This window comes from Hippopotamus amphibius, chromosome 17, assembly GCF_030028045.1.
Source record: "Hippopotamus amphibius kiboko isolate mHipAmp2 chromosome 17, mHipAmp2.hap2, whole genome shotgun sequence".
Taxonomy (NCBI): domain Eukaryota; kingdom Metazoa; phylum Chordata; class Mammalia; order Artiodactyla; family Hippopotamidae; genus Hippopotamus; species Hippopotamus amphibius.
This window is the reverse complement of record NC_080202.1, coordinates 976821-997764: the sequence shown is the minus strand read 5'-3', so window position 1 is coordinate 997764 and position 20944 is coordinate 976821. Positions and strand designations below refer to the sequence as shown.

The 20944-nt window shown below is 67.2% G+C and overlaps 1 protein-coding gene across 1 annotated transcript; it reads right to left on the bottom strand.

The window, feature by feature from the left end:
* Nucleotides 1–540: 540 nt before the first annotated feature.
* Nucleotides 541–19837, bottom strand: DRC3 (dynein regulatory complex subunit 3). Its single transcript, XM_057716487.1, has 12 exons — nt 19681–19837; nt 16984–17100; nt 14889–15055; nt 11500–11646; nt 10440–10559; nt 9802–9914; nt 8636–8810; nt 7719–7850; nt 5756–5826; nt 4632–4755; nt 812–943; nt 541–654 (listed from the first exon to the last, which is right to left on the bottom strand). Exons 1-12 carry the CDS (start codon nt 19835–19837, stop codon nt 541–543), a joined length of 1569 nt encoding a protein of 522 aa, XP_057572470.1.
* Between the last annotated feature and the right edge of the window lie 1107 nt (nt 19838–20944).

Sequence of the window (20944 nt, the reverse complement as noted above, 5' to 3'; positions counted from 1 at the left end):
TTTGTTGTTTTTGGGTTGAAAGCCTGGGCAAGGCACCTGACGCACGCATGTCCTGAGGTTGTCGCAGCAGGGCTGCTGCAGGGCCCCTGACAGCGGCGAGGCCTCCGGGGCCTGGGCCCAGGCGGAGGAGCCGGAAGAGTCTGCGTGTGTGGGGCATGGGGGCTCTTGGCACCGCCCAGCCTTGCTGGCCCCCAGGCCGCCTCCCCACGCGCCCCACCCCCAACCCCCACCGCCCGCACCCTGAGCGTGCTTGCAGGAGGTGCTGCCCCATCCCCACCTCACGGGTCACTTCTGGCTGTGCTCTCAGCTGCGGGGGGTCCTTGGGTCCCTGTGGCCTCCGCCTCGGTGGGCTGGCCGGGCCCCTGGGCTCTGCTGGGCGCTGCACCCGGAGGAGGGCCTGCCATGGGCATGGCGGAGGGGCGCCCGAGAGCCCAGGAGTCACTCAGCAGACGCCAACCGCTCAGACACAAGGACGGAGCAAGGTCACAAAAGTCCTTTACTCCTCTCTGCTTGGGGGGCGGGGGGGGGCGTGCCACAGCGCTAGTCCGCGAGGTCGCCGCACTCCAGGCTGTCCAGCTCGCTCCGCACGTGGTCGACGTACCTGCTGATCTCCCTCACGCGCCTGCGGTTCCTCGTGACCGCGTCCTTGTGCGTCTGAGGGCGAGACGGCGGCCGCCCGTCAGGCAGGGCGTCGGGGGCCTGTCTTCCTGAGTCGTCGTCCCCCCCCCCCCCCGCTCCAGCCCTGGGTGCGGGCCTGCCCCTGGGTGGGCGGCGGGCCTCCGGCGTGGGGCCTGCGCCGGGCCGCGCTCACCTTGTCCAGCAGGCGTGTGCACCAGGAGTTGACCCTGGTCACCAGCTCATCCTCCCAGTTGTCGATCTTCAGGAGGTGGAGGTCGCGCGAGGCCCCGGCCGCGTTAACGATCGTGTCTTTGTCAACAAAGAGCTGGGGGGCGAGAGAGCGGGTGAGGGGCCGCGTCCGCCCAGCGCGCAGGGGCGGCCGGAGGGGAAGGGGCCGAGGTCTCCCGGCCCGTCTCCGGTGACCACGCCCTCGGCCTGGCAGCGCCCGTGCCGGGAAGGGGCCCCCGGGGGGCGGGGCAGTCCCCGTGGGGAGCGGGCCCTCGGGAGGCGGCGGGACCGCCCCGGTGACTTCGCCAAGGTACTCCAGGCCGACGTGCCTGGAACCTGCCCGTCGGGCAGCGTGAGGCCAGCCGAGGGCTCGGGGCTGCTCTGAGGGCAGAAGGCCCCACGAGCCGGTGGGTCGTGCTGCCCCTCACGTCACCCAGGCCGACCCGGGTCCCAGGGGGCTCCTGCCTTCTTGTTCCCACCCAGTCCCCGTCGTGGACGAGGCTGTGGGACGTGGCCCCTGGCTGGTTCCGGGTGTTCACACGTGGACAGGCCACGTGCGCCTGGCACGGCTTTGAGTCCACACAGTCACTCCCAGAGCGGCGCGGCCTCTGGCGGCTGTTTCCGCTTCAAACAGAGGTGCTTTGCGTCACCAAGGACGGCGAGGGACCCAAAAGCTCTGCCCCGTAGGGGGCGTGGGCAGGTGTACACATGGGTTCCTTTCCTTCAGGAGTGATCCAGAACACAGTCTGTGCATCTTGAGGTGCTGGCGTCTGTGCAGAAAGAGTGTTCTTAGGCCCTGCGCACCCAGGCCCCTGGACTCAGCACAGAGCGTCTTTCCAGAGAAGGCTCTGGGAAACCTGGTGGAAGACAGACCCTTTGAACTTTGTCTCTCTGTTTCCAACTTATTGGCCACAGACTTCTTTCCAGAGGAAGGCCTGTCAGTGTCCACGGGAAGCCCGGCGACTGGTGTGGAGGACGGGGCTTCCGGGGGACCGGCCCTTCCTCTGGGCGCAGCTGTCGTCCCATCGTTTGGAAACGCCCCAGCCACCGTGTGCCCGTCTTGAAAGGTGCACGATCTTCCCTCTCAAAGTGGATCCCGGCTGACGTCCCGAGGCAAGAGAGGTGGCCCCCGGAGCGTGAACGTGCAGGGGGCGGCGTTGGAGGCCACGGGAGTGAAGTCTGCTTAGACACCGGCGAGGTTGGGGTTGGTTATGAAAACGACATTTGTGTAGCTCAAGTGGAAGGAACCTGGTTAAAGAACAGGTTGTTTCTGGACTTCAGGTGGCCCGGGGTGGCGGCCACATCAGAATCGTCCTCGTGGGTAGAACACTGGGGGTTCACTCCCGTGTCTGTAAGCCCCTGGCTCCCTGAGCCTCCCCGCCTGTTCCGCAGGCCTCGCTGGACTCCCTGAGGTGGTCCTGCAGCTCCCACACACGTTTCTTTCAAGGCGACCTCCTGGGGGCACTTTGGACGAGGGCTGGCTGGTGCCCCTCCCCAGGACCACCTCCTTGCCGGCGGCTGGAGGATGTGGTGTCCCAGGCCCACGCAGGATCAGAGGAGACGGGCCGGGCTGCCAGCGCCCCCTGACCAGGGGGCCTTCGGGTTCCAGCCGGGGCCTCGTCACGGCCACCCCGTCCAGGGATGCTGGCCCGGTCCCTCCACTGTCATGTGAGCGGGCCCCCCGGGACTCCCGGGCTCCCCTGTCATGCTGGCCGCGCCCCTGGCTGGACGCCCACGTGGGTGTCCAGAGCGCCCCGGCAGCCAGGTCAGCTCCACGTGCCCAGGGCCGCAGGGGCCTCGCCGCGGCGCCTCGGACTAACGCCCTCACCACCACCGGCGCCCGGAGCGCGTGTCCCACATTCCTCCCTGGGCCGTGAAGGACCTGGGAGCAGGTGTGGCCCTGGCTGCGGCCTGAGCTGGTCGCAGCCGCTCCACCAGAGGCGGCGTTTTGAAGACCTAAGCACTTGGCCGGTGTGGCTTGCGGCCAGCGCGCTCGCTGATGGTCAGAAGCCAAAACCAGGCTTTTCTCGCTGAGGGCCGTTCCCTCGTCTGAATGCCCTGTGCCACCTGCGGCCGGCGCCCACACGCTCCCTGTCACCTCTCCTCCGTCTCCTCGCCTGTGAGAGGGCAGCGCGCGGGCGCCTCCCTCACGCGGTCGGTGTGGAGGTTAGAAGAGCAAGTCCACGCCCAGGGCTGGCCCTCCCTCCCGCCCTCCGTGCCGTCCCTCGAGGTCATGACTGCACCTCACAGTCAGGGCTCGCTGCCCCGTGTTCCGTTGCTTAAACGTAAGGAGACAGTGTAGGGCCCCGGCGACGTCGCCTGCTGCAGGTGTTCCCGAAAGGACAGCGCTGACGGGCCCACGGAGGGCAGGGTGTCCAGCGGGCTCTGCCGGCTGCCCCGTGAGGTGTCCAGGGCGGTCCTTGACACCGCGGCTGCCCGGGAGCCCAGGGCACAGCCCCGTTACCCTGGGGCCTGGGGCCGCTTTTGGGCAGACCCAGGACGCCCACTTTGTCCACAGTGAGGGACAGACCCCGGGCTCAGCACCTCCGACTGTCTGAATCCAGACTGGTCCTCACGAGGAGTCATCTCGGGCGTTTACCGACCCCCTCTGAGGCCCCGTCCCCGCAGCTTTCCCATCCGTAGGGTGGGGTTGGTGGAAGCCTCCTTCAGGGCTCCTTTGGTGAGTGACAGGAGCTCGTGTGAGCCCCCAGCCCGCCAGCCTGAGCGTCCCGGGGCCGCGGGAACAGGGGTCCGATGGCGCCGGGCAGGGCCACCCTGGCAGGAGAGGGCGGCCGCTGGAAACACCCGCACAGGCCGCCTGCCTCCCGTGGGCCTCGGGGCCTCCTTTTCTGTGTGTCCCAGTCCTCAGGGAGGCGCCACAGACCCCGGAGCCACGCGTGAGGGACCTCCACCAGCCGCCGCTGGTCCGTCAGGCGGCTCCAGGGTAGGCTCTCGGAGGCAGCCTCCCTTCAGGCTCGGGAAGGTGAGCTCCCTGCCGCTTGCCGCCGCACAGGTGACCGTCTGGGCCCCCGCCCGAGGCCGTGGGGTCGGGACTGCAGCCCCCGCCAGCGGGCCTGCTGAGCTCGCGCCCCGGCTGCCGAGGTGCGCGGTGGGGAGAGGCCACCCTGCCTTCCCCGGAGCCTGTGTGGAGGGTGGCGGGCCACACGAGCCAGTCCACGCACGGCAGCTTGGAACCGTGGCGAGGGCTCTGACAGGGACGACGGCGGGGAGCGGCGGCGGGGGGGTGCGCGGCGTGGGGAGCCGCCGGCCGGGCTGCGCGCCGGGCACGCGGACCTGCCCTGCGCTTCCCCAGGGTCTCGGCCGCTGCGTGGGGAAGGGCACGGGCGCCGGCGGTCCCGGGAGGGGTGCCGGCGGCTTGACGGGGCGGAACACGGAGGAAGAGAGAGGAGAGGGCTGCGGGGGAGCGGGGCCCCCGGCGCGGGCAGAGACCCGGGGCTGAGACGACCCTCGGGGGAAACCAGACCTTAGCCTCTCTTTGCTGCCGCCTCGCTGAGAAAGTGCCAGAAGCCCCACAGAAACGGGCTTTGGGAAGGCAACCTGCTGGTGCGTGGAAACCATGTAGCGGCCACGAGCTCCTCCGTAGCTGGGCCGCGCTGAGCGCCCCCCGGGGGCGTCACCTGTCAGCCGGTCCCGCCGGCCCACCGCCCCTTTTGCACGTGAGGAAACGGAGGCTCTGGGAGGTGTTCGGGCTTCACGGCGGCCGCGGGGCGGGGCCCACGATGCCGCCGCCCCGCCCACCACCCCGGCCCCGCCCCCGCGCTCACCGAGCGCACGTCGTCGGGCAGGTCCTCGCCCAGCTCGCCCTTGACCGCCTTCTCCAGGGTGTTGATGGCGATCTCCAGGAGCTTCTCGTGGTGGTGGTTCTCCAGGTCCCGGCACTGAGCCATCGTGCAGCGCGAGTTAAGCCCAGGCCGGGTGCGCCCTCCCCTGTGCTGGGCTCAGAGCCTCCCGGCCTTCCGGGCCCGCCCACCCGCCCGCCCCACAGCCCCTGGGGGGTCCCTCCTGGTCCCCTCCCCTCCAGCCCTTTCTCCCCGCAGCAGCCGGAGCCCCGGCCCGCCCCTCCCGCTCGCAGCTGTCCCGTCTACTGTGACCTAAAGGCCTCCTCTTGGAACCCCTGGGCCTTTGCACAGTCTGTCTCCTGAGCCTGGAACAGCCTCCCCACCTTTCCAGCTGGTCCCCTGGCCCACCCTCAGGGAGGCTCCCGGCCGGGCCCAGCCCGCGGTGGGCTGCTTCCGTAACTGTCACCCAGCGAGACTGTGGGTCCTGGAGGGCGGGACTGGGGCGGCTTCTGGGGTGAACTTCAGGGCCCTGAGTTCAGGTGGCAAAAGGCTGGGCGTGCCCCAAAGGTCGGTTCCTAACCTGACATTTAACCCATCTCCTTATGGATGATTTGTCAGTTTCTTCAGCGTCGAGGTCATCCCACCCCCAGGGCACGTGTGCCTGCAGTACAGGAGTGGCCGTGGGGGGGATTCTGGGGTGTGGTCTCCTGATGAAATCACTCATCGGAGAACAGACGGGCCAGGACTTCTGCTGCAAGCAGGCCTGCAGAGCGGCCCAGTGGGCATCCAGACTTATACTCTAACAAGGCGCCTCGCTGCTCAGGGCCAGGAAATACTCCTTGAACATTCTGAGTGGTTGGCAAGTCGCCGTGCTTTGAAGGTGGCTTTTTTCCTCGGTGGCACTGGGGGCGGGGGGGGGGAAGGCATGTGACCCCACAGGGAGCCACCTGTTAGGGACCCCACCTGTCTGCACCCTGCGTAGCTGTGACGACCTTCTACCCTTCTGTGCCTTTTGTTTACGGTGCAGGCACCTCCCCCGGCCCCCGGAGGCGCGGAGCCGTGGTGCGGCCCGCAGCACCTCCCCGTGGAGGGACATCAGGAAAGGATATAGGCTTTGGACGTTTTCCACAAAGAGTCCCACCAGGTCGATGATGTTCCTTTCAAACACGTTTATAGTCTCCTGGGAATGAGAAAGAACACGCGTGTTTAGATGTGAACTCCACTGACCTCGCGCCAGAGCAGAAGTGCTCTGTACCACCTAGCGGGCAGCAACCGCAGACCTCAAGGGAGAAGACCAACACCTGACCTTCCCAGGTGGCGCCGCGAGCCGACCCTGCCTCTCTCCCGACCGCTGACCCTCAGCCGTCACCTTCCAGCCACTTCGCCTCGCTCACCCCCTGGGGCTTCAGTGCGGTGCCGTCTCCAGGCCTTTGCTGGTCTCTCTGCCAGAAAGCGTACCCCCCACCCCCAACATGCACACATACAGCTCACCCCACCCTTGGGGCTTCTCAGTGGCAGCCACCTCCATCACCTCCAGAGAAACGGGGGCCGGAGGGGGGATGGCCAGGAGCCAGGCTGCCTGCGGCTCCGCCACCGTGTGCAACTCAGAATGTCGTTACCTCCCCCTGCGCCTCAATGCCCTCATCTATGAAATGGGTTTCCTTCCCATAGGATGTGTCTCCTGAGGGTGTGGTGACGCAGAAATGGGTTTCGTCACACAAAGTGCTTTGCAAGGTGCCTGGCAGGGAGGAAACCCTCGGGAATGCCGGCTCTGACCCCAGGCCTCCCACCTCCCTCCTTGCGGGCTCCCCTGCATTGCTGCCTAAGGGCTCAGCAAGGCACCCGGCCTCACCCAGATGCCACGGGGAGGGCTGCCACCCCATGAGCCACGCCCCGACCTGGCCTAGACTGGAGAGGCTGCAGGGTGGGCCAGCGGCACAGGGAATACACCTGAATCTGAGGACTGTCTACAGGCTGGGCTAATTACACGTTTTTCACATGTGTGTAAACACTCTTGTAAAGAATAAAAATAGGGTCATTGAAAAGCACGGCTCCACTTCGTGGCTTTCTGGCCGCTAGTAATACAAGCATAAGTTCTGGAGGATTCGGGGATGTTGCAAAGGGGGTCCCCCCCCGCGCGGAAAGGCTGGGAGCCGCTGCCCGAGCCTCCGGGTACCCTGAGGCCTCTTTCTGCGGTGCCCGTGCGGTGCCGGAGCCTCCCCAGCAGGAAGCATCTGCTCTGTGATGCGGCGGGAGCCTTGAGGAAGGAGGCACTGAAAAGACGCTGTCTCCGCCCGGCTGCGCAGCACTTGGGAGGTTCCATCCGTCCCTGCGCTTCAGGCCCCCGCCTTGGTGCTGGCTGCCTGGCACACGCACAGATCCGTCTGGCCGCCCTGGATTTTATTTTTTTTAAAGGTTGACTGGTTGATTGATTGATTTTTGGCTGCTGTGGGTCTTCATTTTGGTATGCAGGCTTATCGCGGTGGCTTCTCTTGTTATAGAGCACGGGCTCTAGGCACAGGGGCTTCAGTAGTTGCAGCACGCGGGCTCAGTAGTCATGGCTCCTGGGCTCTAGAGCACCCGTGGCATGTGGGATCTTCCCGGACCAGGGCTGGAACCCGTGTCCCCTGCATGGGCAGGCGGATTCTTAACCCCTGCCCCCAGGGCAGCCCTGCCCCGGATTCTAGATAGCGCTCTTCCTTAGGCTCCTGACTCGGCCCCGAGATGCTGCGAGTACAGGCTGTGGCGCCAGGAGCCTTGGGTCCATCCCAGAGCAGAGCAGGGTGGAGGGGAGCCGGCGTCCGCTTTGTTTTTTGACAGCCCCTTGGGTCTAACAAGGGACTCTCCCTGCCGAGGCTCTGCGCTCTTCCCGGGTGGGGAGACCATCCCAGGGGAACGAGCTCCCCTCTCATGCTGCACGAGGACCACCTGTCATCTCAGTGACTGGAAGGTACTAGAAGCACAGAAAGCTTCCGTGTGGCCCGCCGGGTCGCTCTGGGAGGGCGCTCCCTCACCAGGTCCTGCACGGAGCCCGGCAGGGCGGCTGCCGCACACGCCGGGGCCCCGCCTCACCTCCAGCTGCTCCACCAGCTGCATCTCCAGCGTCATGAGCACGTTGAACAGCTCAGTGACGTCCTCGCTGAACTCCGAAACCTTTATCTCAAAGCTGGTCAGTTCAGGCTCATCCCGGATGGCACTTAAACTCTGGAAACAAACCCGCGCTTTAGGAATCCACAGCTAAGTGTAACTAGTTCCTGAGGTGACGGACAGCAATTTGGTTTTGTGGGTCAGAACGTGGATGCTGGGGTCCGACTGCCCGAGGTCTAGTGTCAGCTCCACCCCCTCCAGCCGGGAGGCTATGAGAGCAGAGGCTGCACCAGCTGGCGCGCTATTGGGCATGGAAGGCGCGACGGCTTGAGTCACGTGGACCTGAATTGGGACCCGGCCGGGTGACTGCGTGACCTTCCGTGGCGCCCTTCTCCTCGGGTGCAGGGGCAGAGAGCCTGAGCTTCACAGAGCCTGGGGGTGGGGCAGTGTCTGTGAGACCTTGGCTCACAGTGGGGCTGACCTCTGACCCGGCCGGGCTCTGCGGGGGGGCTGTAACACAAGGCCGGCCCGTCCTTGAGGAAGCCAGCTGGACCCCCACAGCACCCCGTGAGCAAGTAGCTGCCGGCGGTCAGTAGATGCAGGTCCGTCTGCTCGTGGGCTGAGAGCACCGAGAGGGCGGGCGGCCAGAGCCGCACCCAGGACCAGCCGTTCACTGATGGGGGACCGGGGGCTGGGCTGGCACACGCGGTGTCCGTGGAGTGACCGGCCGTGACTGGGGGGCGAAGGGTGCTTGTGGTCACAGTCGCCTCATCTGGAGCCTGGCCTGGGAGCAGGCGGTGGTGGGGGTGGAGGGCCGGGCCTCTGGGGGCGGGGCACCTGGAGGGGGCGGGGCACCTGGAGGGGGGCGGGGCACCTGGAGGGGAGGCGGGGCGGGGACCCACCAGCAGGTGCTTCTCCTCGAACCGGGCGATCTCGTGCCTGCCCTGCTCCTGGTTTTCCTGGATGGCCTCCTGGATACACCCCGTGAAGGTGTCGAGCTCCGCCTTCCGCTTCTCCTGCTGCTTCAGGCCGTACTCGAAGAGGTTCAGGCAGACCACGACAAACTTGTCCTTGTAGGTGAGCGGCCGTCAAGGAAGCTCGCGGCTGCCTGGGGCGCGCGCGACGGCGGGGCGGCTGCTGTCGCAGAGCCGCAGCCGGGATCTGGGGTATGAAGCCGTGGTCGGGCATCTCCACCCGCAGCCTAAGGGATTCAGGAAGCGTCCTGCGGGGGGGGCGGGGGTGGAGATGGGAGGAGGCGACAGAGCCGGGGAGAGACCCCTGGGGCGCCTGAAGGGGTCGGGAGCCCCGGGGTGGGGAGAGCGGCCGGGGAGCTGGGCAGCGCGTGTCGGGCCCCGTTGTCCAGGCCGTCTTCACGCGCGGCGGCTGCAGGTGCACGGGGAGGCTGCGGAGGTGGGGGGACTGCAGGCTCAGGGCAGAGACCCAGCTTCTGCGGCTGCTTCTCGTGGCCACCTTGCTGCTCTGGGCCCAGGTTTCCGCCGCACGAGGAGCGCTTAGGTGCTTGGGGCAGTGGGGCTGCGCCGAGGGCCAGGCTGGGAGGAGAGACCCCCCCACGCTTTCCCGAGCGGTGGCTGTGTAGGAGCAGGTCTGTCTCTGCTCAGCGCTGAGCCCGCCCTGCGTCCACTCCGCGTCCCTCAGCCGCGAGGACAAGTGCCCCGCGCGTCCCCGGGGGAGGGGCGCAGGCTCGGCCCACAGCTCTAACTGTGCCGCCTGGACAGGTCCCCCTCTCCGAGCTCGGCCTGCGCAGCTCCCAGGTGCGGCCCAGCAGAGCGCCGGCCCTGAGCGGGGCTGGGACAGTGGTAAATGCTGAGGCGGAGCCCCAGCAGCAGCCGTCCCCACGGCGACGAGGGTCAGAGCCACAGACACGCCGAGCCAGCCTCCAGCTCGGGCAGCCTGGGCCCTGCTGACGAGGCACCCACGTGTCCCTGCGCGGCTCTGCCGGCCTGGTCCTCCCTGCCCTGGGTGCGCCACCTGAGCCCCAGAGTGGACGGCGAGCCCCCCCGGACTCCCACGCCCAGGCCCTGGAGGCAGCCGTGACCCGGGAGGATATGTCTCCAGGAGCTCGCCCACACCGGGCAGGTGGGACAGCTTGCTGCCCTCCACGTCCTCGGCGTACATGCTGTCGAACAGGAAGGGGCCGTTCAGGTGCTCCACGAAGGCCGCCTGCGGTCAGAGACACAGCGGGCTCGCTGGGCAAGGCCCTGCGCTGGGCACCGGGGCCGTGGGCGCCTGGCCCTCGGGAAGGCAGGGGGGGAAGGGCAACCAAAGGGCCCAGCATGGGCGGAGCTCCAGGGGCAGAAAACTGAAGGCTGCCTGGCTCCATCCGGCTTGAGGGGGCGGGTGCACCACGGGGAGGAATGAGCTTCCCTGGCTGCCCCCCGCCCCGGGAACCAGCCAGGGGTCCTGAGGACAGGGGCTGCCCTGAGAGAGGGTTCTGGCACAGAGTCCCTGGCCCTCGTGCTGGAGGGGGGTCTGGGGGCCGTGGGGCAAGGGGGGCAGGTCAGCGTGCTGCCCTGCCTGAGGCTCTGGCGGCCCCGGGCACGAGCTGTTCTCACTCGGAGGACAGGCTTCCGGGGCCTGGGCGCTGCTGACCTTCGCGGAATTGGCTGTGACCGGCGGCGGCATCCTTGGGTTCGGGGGTGGGGGGCGGGGGCGGGCAGCGGGTCCTCACGCCGGTGGCGGCCATACCTTGTGCTCCTCCAGCTCCTCCCGCCGGGCCTGCTCGTCCTCCAGCCGGGCCTGCATCAGGTTCTCCCGGTGCTTCAGCTCGTCGAGGCCGTACTGGTGCTTCGTCTCCGCCAGCTCTTTCTGTGGGGGCAGCGGGAAGGGGCTCGTCACCGGGGTCTGGGGTCCCTCTGCGCCGTGGCCTCTGCGCCGTGGCCTCTCCCCGCGGCCCTTGCCAGGTATCCTGAGCTTCGGGGACGTCAGCGGGGGAGCGGGCCGAGGGTCACGGGACATCCCTGGGCTGGAGGCCCCCCGCGCAGGCTGGCCCGCTCCCCCAGCGCCCCCCGGCCGGGCTCCGGCCCTCTCGTAGGGCTGCACGAGGCAGAGGGGCAGTGGGCACCCGAGCCACAGGCCTGGGCACGCGGTCTCGGCGGCCGCCCTCCTACCCCGTCCTGCGTGCCCCCTGCCTGCCCTGGGGGCTGCTGGAGCCCCAGGTGACCTCACCCGTGCCAAGGCTCCCGGTACGAGCACCGCCGACCCTCCATGCTCCAGTATCTGCCCCCCGCCCCCTCTGTTTCCGCTGCCACCGCCCGGGCCGGGCAGCACCCTGCACCCCCCATGCCAGCCTCCAGGCCCCTGAATGCTCATCACATCGTGAGCCCTGCTGAAAACCGCGGGGCTCTCCACCGGCCTCCGTCTCAGCAGGACAAGCCCTGAACCCCCGCATCGCCCTCCCGCCTGTCTCCCCCGCCAACACTTTACAAAGCCCCCCACCCCGACCCCCGGGGGCCTCTGTCTGGGGCCGGCGCGCTCCGTGTCGCCCCTGGAGTCACCTGCGTGGGGGCGCATCCTGACTCTGCCCCAACCTGCTGACCCACTCATCGCTGACCCTCGCTTGGTCTCCCCGACGTGTCCACCCGGCAAAGCAGACGGAGCAGGACAGCCGCGAGGAGGTGGGAGGCGGCCCGACAGGGATGGGGGCCGTGAAGGCGGCTCAAGGAGGGGCCGCCCTCCTCTCCTGCTGTGGACGTGCCTGGGCCTGGACGCTGAGCCGTGAGCTGGATGCCCGGGGTGGGGACGCTACCATGTGGTCGTCGATGCGCCGGAAGTCCAGGTACACGAGGTCGGGGAGGTAGGCGCAGACGAACATCCTGTAGTCCTCGTCCTCGGCCACCGGGTTCCCGGAGAGGCTGAGCGTCCGCAGGTCCTTGAACCGCCGCAAGTAGATGACCTGGGGGGGGGGGGGGCGTCACCTGGGTCCTCTGTACCCTCTGTCCACACTGAGTGCAGCCCCAGGGGAGGGGCCACGGGCTCTGCCCAGAACCGGTGGACCTGGGTCCCCCGCCTCGTCTGTCAGGTGGGTGTGGGGATGTCGCATGGGTGTTGAGAGGGCCACGGCCACGTGCTGTGAGGGGCACTTAGAAGAGGGCCTCCATCTGCTCCCATAACAGCCCAGCTGTGCCCATCGCTGCTGCTCTCAGAACAGGCGGCCTTTCCAACTGCAAAGTGCTGCGCAAGGCCCAGCGCTCTCCGGTTCAGCAGAACCCGATGCGTGGTTGCCTGGGACCACCTGGGTGGCAGCTAGCGGGACGTCCCCCTGTGGCCATTTATTCTTCCTGTTGGTGACCGGGGCAAAGTCAGCGACACGGCCCGTACCTCATCGGACAGCATCTCCTGTGCTTTTCTGAAGGAGTTTCTTTGTCATTTGTTGATTCGTTCAACAAACGTCCCTAAGCGCCCAGCAGGCCTCAGGCACGTGCCAGGCCTTGGGGACACCGTGGGGACAAAGCCCTTGTAGCGGGAGCCGGCACCCTCAGGGCAGGGGACAAGGCTGCTTTCAAAGCAGCACCAGTGCTGTTCGGTGTACGTGCTGCAAATACGCAAAGGGGGGGGAGCGGGGGGGCCCTCGGGGACAACAGCTGACGGGTTTCTCAGTTAGGACTCAGGCTTCTGAGCCCCGAGGGAACAGCCAGGGAAGAGCGGGGCAGGGCGTTCCCAGAGGCAAAAGCAGCACAAGCAAAGGCCCTGGGGCAGGAAAGAGCGTCCTGTACCTGGAACTCAGCAAGGCCGGGGGGGTTGCCGCGTGGCTGGGGGGCTTGAGGTGAGACGGAACACAAGGCCCGCCCAGATTCACCTGAGACCCCACTGGCTGCAGTCAGGAGTCTGAATTTTCTTCTTAGGAGGTGGAAGCCGTTGGGGTTTTCTGTGTGCAGTGTGTGGGGTGGGGAGTGGGGATCTGATGTAACTTCTAAGAGCTCTCCCAGCTCGGCTCTGTTTCTCCTCCTTTAGATCCTCAGAGAGAGGGAGGTCTGGGAACACAGCGTGCTGTGGACGGTCAGGGGAGTCGGCCTTCTCGCAACAGCTGCTTCCACTTCTGTGGACAGCAGTGTGGCACGTCCCGAAAAATAAAAACACGCACACGCCCGCAGACGCAGCAGCTCCACCTGGAGGAATCAGTCCTACAGGCGGGCTATCCAGGTGCCCAGGCAGCCCTGCGCAAGCGCGTCCGTGACAGCCTGTGTGGGTCCGCGTGAGGCCGGAAACAATCTCAGCGTTCACCCTCGGGGGCTGGGAAACTCCCTCCTGCAGCATCTAGGCGGGGGAACGTCCGGCAAGGGGGCTGCTGACTCGAGAGGGGCAGGGATGGCCCAGGCAGGCTCTTGGAGGGTAGCCAGATGGCCGGACCGCCACACGGAGCGCTTCAACCACAGGATGCCCAGAAACACACACACGCTTCAGAAGCAGCTGTGGCCTCTGGAAGCGGCCGTGGGGGCTGAGGTCAGGGGTGAGGGGCTCTGCCGTGCGTGCCCTGAGTTCTGCTGAAACGTCCGCTTGTTTTTAATCCAATAGACAGGTGTTAAAGGAGCCTCGTAAATAAATAAGTAACAGGAAAGTATATATCAGATGCCAGATGAGCGCTGAAATCAGAGATGCTCAGGGTTTGCAGGTTATGAAGTCAGCTCTCCCTGCAGCTTCTTCCTCCTTCTTCTCTGGAGACCGGCTTTCCCTGCTTCTCCTGTACTCCCAGGGGGCCACCTGGCACCCAGCACCCCCTGGGGAAAGGGGGGTGGGAGGACGGCCACGGCCAGGGGAGGGAGTGGGGCGTCCGCAGCAGGGCGGGGCACAGCCTGGACCTGTGTCCATCAAACTCTGCTGTGTCTGAGGGACAGCGAGTCAGAGGGGATACACTCACGTGTGGCCCCGGGTACCAGACCGGCCCGGGCGGGAACAGCTCTGGACACTCAGAAAGGTTCTCATAAGCAAGATTTGGGGCTATTTGGGGTTTACCCTTAATCTGAAAATCCCTAAGTAAGCATCATTTCCTGCACAGCTCCTCTGTGCCGGGTCCTGTAGCAGCCGCTCAGCGCTGACCGACTCAGCCCTCACGCCGGCCCGCAGGACAGACCGCTCTTCTCAGGTACAGATGGGCACGTGGGCGCCCAAGGCCAGGCGGCCGAGACCCGTTAAACCCCAGCTCTCTGCTCGCGCCTCCCTCAGCTGTCCCGCAGGCCCCTGCCCTGCAGAGCAAGGGCAGCTGAGCCGTGAGGTCTCGAGCCCTGGAAAGAGGCAGGTTGGGTTTACACCCTCGCAGGGGCGTGCAGGACGAACCTCCCAGGCCACACGGCCTCCGCAGTCTGGCCCGCTGGACGGACCCAAACCAGGTGAGCAGCCGGGACCTGACCCGGCCCAGGCCCTTCGTGGGAACCGCCCAGCCCGCCCCCCCCCCCCACCCCCGGTCTCTGTAGAGGTGGATGTGGGCCCATCCCACTGAGGGGCTCCGTGGGGGAGACTTCTGCTCTCTGTGCTGCCAGCTGTGGACAAGGAAGCCTGCGGCCTGGACTGCCAGACCACAGCCGCCAGGGGCCTCCGCCCAGGGTGGCGCTGCGGCCAGCCCCCTCCGCACAGCCCCTTGCTCCGGCCTCGGCCGAGGCTGGGGTGGGTGTGCCTGCTGTGCCCATCGCACCCCTGCTCTCCGAGCCTCACCCCAGGTGAGGCCTGGAGGGAGCTGAGGCTGAGCTGTAGCTCAGCTGCAGGGACGGGACTGGGGGTGCTGCTCGGGCTCTGGCCCTCAGGTGGTCACTTCTGGACGCCTGCCCGGCGGCACAGAGCCCCATCACACACGGCAGCAGAGTGCGTAACACACCTGGCCGCGGCCCTGGGCCCCGCCCTGCACCTACACCCCGCCCTTGCAGACCTGGCGCTGCTGTTGGTCTCTGTCCCCACCGAGCACAGCCCAGATGCCCTGCAGCCGAGGGTCCCACCCCAGCAAAAGTCTGCTGGGCGCCCAGGGGCAGGGCAGGAGAGACCCCACCAGGGCAGGGGCGCACACGGACCCACACGTGGCTCTCGTGGGCTGAGCTGGCATCTGGACATCACTGAACCTGGACTTCGGGCTCTGGTGGGACGGGGTAGGCCGGGAGCTCGGCCCGCGACCCCCGCCCAGCCCCCGCCCGGCCCCCGCCCGGTGCTCACGTTCGTCAGGCGGCTGATCTGGTTGCTGCCCAGCGACAGCACCCGCAGCCGGGCCAGCGCGTCCAGCGCGTCGATCTTGGAGATGCGGTTGTGGGACAGGCTCAGGTCCTCCAGGTTCACCAGCGCGTCCAGCCCCTCGATGGCCTCGATGTTGTTGAAGGACAGGTCTGGAGGACGGGTCTGGCTTAGGGCGACCGTCCTGAAGCTGACCCCTCCGCGTGGCCGCCCCCTGCCCGGCCCTGCACGCGGGCAAAGGCTCGCGCCCGTGCGGCCCGCGTCCTGGGACGGCAGCTGCCCGGGGGGCGGGAGCGCAGTGGGGGCGGGGGGGGACCGCCCGGCCGGGCTGCCCCGCGCTCCAGCCCAACCCAGCTGAGACCCCGGGACCCCCTCTAGCCCAAGCTTCTCACCCTCGGGAATGAAGTGCTTTTCCCACCACAGGTTTGGGGGTCTGGTTGGGGTTGGGGCCGCACCCCTGGCCTCAAACACCCGTGGCCCCGAGGCTCAAACTGGGAACGTTCATGAGCCATCGGTGGACGCCCTCGCACGTAAAAGGGCCTCCCGGCTCGGCGGGGACGCTCGCCCAGCGGGACACGCTCCCTGCGGCAGCCCCTGCCGCCCGCCCCGGGGCGTCGGCGCCTCGCAGCACAGGCGTCAGCGCCTCACCTCAGGGCCGAGGGCACCCGGGTTCACAGGGGCCTCAACAGCACGGGAGGAAGGGCAGGCGCAGGGGCGGAGGGAACGTGTTCCGACGGGTGAGCGCGTTGGCACAGCGGGACCTGAGCCGGCTCTGCCCGCACCGCGCCTGCAGCCGGGCTCTGCTCTTGGCAGACAAGCCGGTAAATGTGTAACAAAGGGGTGGGCACGGCAGCCCTGATCCGCGGCGCGTGCCGACTTCCGTGGCGTCAATACCCCCACTGCGGCCGGTTTCAAGCTGCCGCGAGGACGTGCCTGAGTATAAGGTTGGGACGAGATGTGGGCGGTCAGCTTCTGGGGCCGGCACTGGCCCTCAGAGACGGTGGGGCCCGGGAGCTCTTGCCTACAAGCAGGACCTTCAGTGGGGCCGAGGCTCAGGGTCTGGGCTAACCCGCCCTCTCTCCTCCTCCACCTCCTGGTGGTACAGGTGGGCCGCCGAGCCCGGCACTTAGCGATTACGTGTGCTGGGCGGGCGGAGGGGAGCTCGTCTGAGGCCTGGGCCCGGCCGTCAGGAGACCCGGCTCTGGTTGCTCCACTGCTGGTGCGGGAAACTCCGAGCCCACCAGCCCCTTGGTCTCTGCGCCTGTGAGACGACAGCGTAGCCCTGCCTGGGGGCTTGCTGTGGGCTGGCAGAGAGTGTCCTGCACGCTGGCAGGGGCACCGATGCCCCAGCTTGCCCGAAACTGGGAAGCAGCCTGACAGGACAGAGAGGACATGGCTTTGGGGTGAGACAGGTGTGGCTCTCGTCCCAGCTCTGCTGCGTCTTGGTCGTGGAGCTCTGGGCGGTGCCCCAGCCTCTGGAGCCCCTAGGATGACTGCGAGGCCAAAGAAGGCAAAGTTCCCGGGAGCTCCCGGCCAGCCCTGCCCCTTGTCAGGTGCCCGCGGCCCCTCACCAGACGTGAGGGTGCCTCCCAAGGCCGGCACGTGGACGCAGGTTGGCAAAGCCCCTGCCACCCTGGCAGTGAGGCCTGGAACCCTGGAGTCAGCGAGCTGGGCTGAGAGCCTGCTGCCCCGCTCGCGGTGACCTCGGCCCGCTCCTCTCGACAGTGGGGTTGCTGTGCGGTTAGGAGGCCTCACACGGAAAGCACATGGGCCGTGCTAGCAGGTAGTAAGTGCTCAGCGCACGCTGGCAGCGGGGCTGGTTAGTTCTGGTTTTGTCCGGACTGCGTGGTTATCTGTCCGTCTGGGTCTAGAGTAACTAGAAAGAGTCCAGACGGCTCCCGTGAGCCCGGCCAGGTTGGGAGGTTTGCCAGGTGGGAGCAGACGTCCTGTCCTGTGGCGTCCGAGCACAGGCCCGGGCTCCTTGCCCCCAGCAGACCAGCGCTGAGCCGCCAGCACGCCCGCCTGGGAGACAGCCTCAGCAGGCGTCACGGGGGGCTGGGGGCGCGTGCGGGGGCCTCACCCAGAGAGACCAGGCGCTGGAGGGTCTCCAGGCCCTCGATCTTCTCGATGATGTTGTTGTCCAGCTGCAGCTTCCGCAGGTTTTCAAACTGCCAGAGGTTGTCGATGCGGAGGATGTCTGAAATGATGGGGGCCGCGCTGGGGCTGGTTCTGGCCGGGGGCCGGTCCAGCGTCTTGGGGGCCGTGTGACTGATGCTGACGGTGGGAAAGGCCCCAGAGCCCTACTGCCTTCCCCGGACCGCAAGGGGGCCCTGAGGTGTGGGCCCAGCTCCGCGAGCTCAGAGTCCCTCTTAGAGCTGCTTCCTGGGGCCGCCGCAGGACGCCGCAGGGTGGAGGTGGGCTGGCACCCCAGGGCGGGGACTCACTCGGCTCTCCCCAGGGCACCTGGGCTCAGGACGCAGGGCTCAGGCAGGGCCCCCAGGGTGACAAATAGAATCTAGGCTGCAGGGCTGGCCAGTCAACTAGTTGAGCAGTTTGGAGGGTGCTCTGGCCACACGGACGGAAATAATGTCTGAGCCCGCTGACCCTGCAGTGTCTCTACCTGGAATCACACGCCGTGCGTGTGCCCAAAGATGGGGCCTGAATGTCCACATACGGGGAGGGGATGAATCGCCCCACACAGGTGGGCTCCTGATGCCACCGGAGCACCCGACCCCGCGGCCGCTCAAGACCACCTCCCGGTCAGACGGCCGACCCATCCTGAGCCAGGCGGAGCTTGGCCTTTGTCACAGCCACCAAGAGCTCCGAGGAACCCTTCGTGTGACAAGCACACACTGTGTGTGTAAAATTCTAGAGGCCTGACCTGGTCCCCGGTTTTCACAGAAACCACAAAGCTGTTGTTTTACATGCCCCTTTTTCTATATTTGCTTTTGTAATGATTTTGTAATGCTCATTAAAAGAAATGAACTAATATAGAAGTGAAAGGGGTGAATAAAAATGCCTCTAATAACCACAAACACTCAGGGCAGCGGTTTCAATATTTACTCAAGATGGGCAGGCACCCCTCGCAGCTGCCTCGGTGTGGGTGGAGGGACCGCATTTCTCTGACTCAGGGCCCTGCCCCTCCCGGTCCCCAGGGCCGGGTGGGATGGTGTCTGTTCCCCCAGCACCGTGGCCACACTTCCTGGGATGGTACCTGCCCCACCTGTGCTTCCGGGTCTGGATCTCCCTTCTTGGGCCCTGCCTTGGACTGTCGACTCGGTCGTGTGACCCTGCGGACCCTTGCCCTGGGTGGCCCCCGGCGGCAGGGCGCCCTGCCCGGCACACCCGTGTGCTGGCTTTTCTGCAGGCGCCAGCAGCTCACGTGGAAAAGCCGGAACGACACAGCAGAGCCACGTGTATTTGACAGCACGACAGGGCTGCCCCCAAAGCTGATTCCACCTTCGACACAGACACGGGATCTGCCTCGACCACCACCAGCTTGGTCCAGCCTGTTGCCACGGCTCCCTGGACCCCAGCAGCGCTGCCTCACCGGACTCTCTACCCCGGCCCCCGGGCCACAGTCCATCCTCCTGCAGCCAGCGGGAGCCTGTGAAAACCCAGGGCCCGCACTGTCCCTCCTCTGCTCAGGTCCTCCCAGGGCTCCTGCCTCGCTCACTTAAAGCCTCCGCGCCGATGGCACGACCTCTGACCTGCGTCTGCACAGGTGCGCCTGCCTCAGGGCCTTGGCAGTGGCCATTCCCTCTGCCTCGACCGCTTTCCCCGGCTCTCCACGTGGCTCCCACCCTCGCCGCCTCCTAGTCTTTGCTCCCCTGTGACCTGCACGGTGAGGTCTCTGCCCGCCCGACCTCGCGGCACCCCACGGCGCTCCTCACCTTTCGCGCTACTTCTCTCCAGAGCACACGTCACCCCCAGGACACACGGTTATGCTCCGTGTCCCCCTCCCCCCGCGTCAGCTCCACGAGCACAGGGTTTGCCTCCTGCGTTCACAGTTGAGTCCCTTGTGCCCAGAGCAGCGCCCCGCATGTGAGAGCATCTGATGAGTAGTGGGGAGGGAGCAGAAGGGGGTCTGAAGCCCCCACGAGGACCACTCCGCCTTCCCTTTAGCTCCTTCCCGCCAAAAAGCCTGGGGCCCCCCCTGCCCTGGGTGGCCCGCTGGCGTCGTGAGGCCGGGCCAGGCCTGCCGTGCCCACCACGTCCCCGGGCGGGCTCACCAGCAAATCGCGGTCGACCGGGTGACCCGGCAGGCCAGCGTGGAGGCAGGAACGTGAACCAGCCCGGCCCCGCCGCTGTGATGCGCCGCACTGGCCCCGGGGGGCGCGGGCCCCGCCCCCCTCCCGCTTCCTCGCCTGCCCCCCTGCCCGACTCGCTGGCCTCCTCGAGGGAGCCGGGGGCGCGGCCTGAGCTGTCTCCTCCCGTCTCGTCCTCCCAACCAGCTCCCGAGACAGCGAGCCCCGGCACCTGGTTCACGGGTGGGCGCTGAGGACCGGCCCGGCCCTGCGCCACGTCTCCCCTTCTGCTTCCCCAGCACGCGGTCCTCCTCCCCTGCCTTCTGGCTGAGGGGACCACTGTCCTAGGTCCCCCCACCTTTGGCTGTTCCAGGGCTCCCCGCGCTTGGTGTCACGCTTTAACTCCACCTGTGCTGGTCCCGCGCCTTCCGACCCAGGTGACCTAGGTGCAACCTTGCCGCGCACCCCCGCGACCACGCGTGGCATCGGGACCGCCTGCCCGCCCGCCCCGCCACACCCAGGGTACGCACTCTGGAAGTCCAGCTGCAGGGACAGGACGTCCTTGAAGAGGATGCCCTCCTGCTTGGCCAGCTGCCCGGCCTCCTCCCGCGGGCCCTGCTCCCCCACGGCCGCCTTCAGCATCTCGTCGTCCATGACTCTGGGCTCCGTGTCCCCCGGCCGGTCCATCCTCCCTGGAAAACACCACAGGCCGCTGCTCCTGCTTCCCTCCGCGGGCGCGGGTCTGGCTGGGGTCCTCCCGCAGTGCCTGGGGCAGCGTGGCGACCACAGCACTCTGAAGGCGGCCCCTCCCACCCTGGGCCGCGGCACCCAGGCTGCTCCGGGGCCTCCCTGGCCCCCGGCCCACCTGGTGCCCGCCAGCGTGGGTGTGTCCTTGGGCCTCACAACCAGGCTGTGACCCCCCCGGCCCCGGTGTCCACACAGGTCTCTTCGGCCTCTGGAGCGCAGAGCCACGTGGCCGTGGCCGTCTCGGGCCTCTGGCTTTCCGCGCCCACCCTCGTCGGGATTCTGGGCCCCAACCAGTGACCACAGTCCTCGGCGGCCTCAGCCAAGCCTGCCAGCCCGCGGCCCCTTCGCTGAGAGCCTCTCGCCTGCAGGCGGCCGCGTCTGTAAGCTCCCCCCCAACCACAGCTGCCCAGAGTGTGGCCGCTGGTGGACACTGACCCAAGCCAGTCATTCGTGTCCCCCCCAGAGATGTGAGTTGCGGTTGCAGGACAAAGCGCCCTTCAGAGCTGGGGGGGCACTGGGGCCTGAGGGCTGGCCAGGCACGTGGTGAGTGAGAAAGTAAGAGGGCCTGGGGCAGACAGACAGACAGAAGCACAGGTGGGAACCTGATCCAGGAGAAAAGATGAAAGGCCAGACAGATTGACACAGGGGCTGCCTTCTCCTCATGGGCTTCCCGGCCCCTCCTGTCCCGACCCCAGGCCCTGGGGGAGTGTCTGGACGTCGCACGTTAGACCCTCTTTTCCTTAAGCGTTAACACCAGGACGCATCTGTTGCTGGTGGTCCACGGGGGTTTGGCTGCGACGCTGAGTCTGGTCTGTGGGGTCGGTCAGTCACGGGCAGACCCGGGCCGCTGTTCGTGGTGGGACAGAGCCACGGCCCTGACCTCATTGCACCGTTACCAGCCGTGTTCGTGAAGACACCCGAAAGGGCTGGACCCTGCAGGAGGGCACGCGCCACCAGAAACGCCCCGATTCTGCCTCCGAGGCCTCCGGAGGCTGAGTCCTCCCCCACTTTCCACCCTGTCCTCCCCTCCCTGCTGGCTTCTCCTTC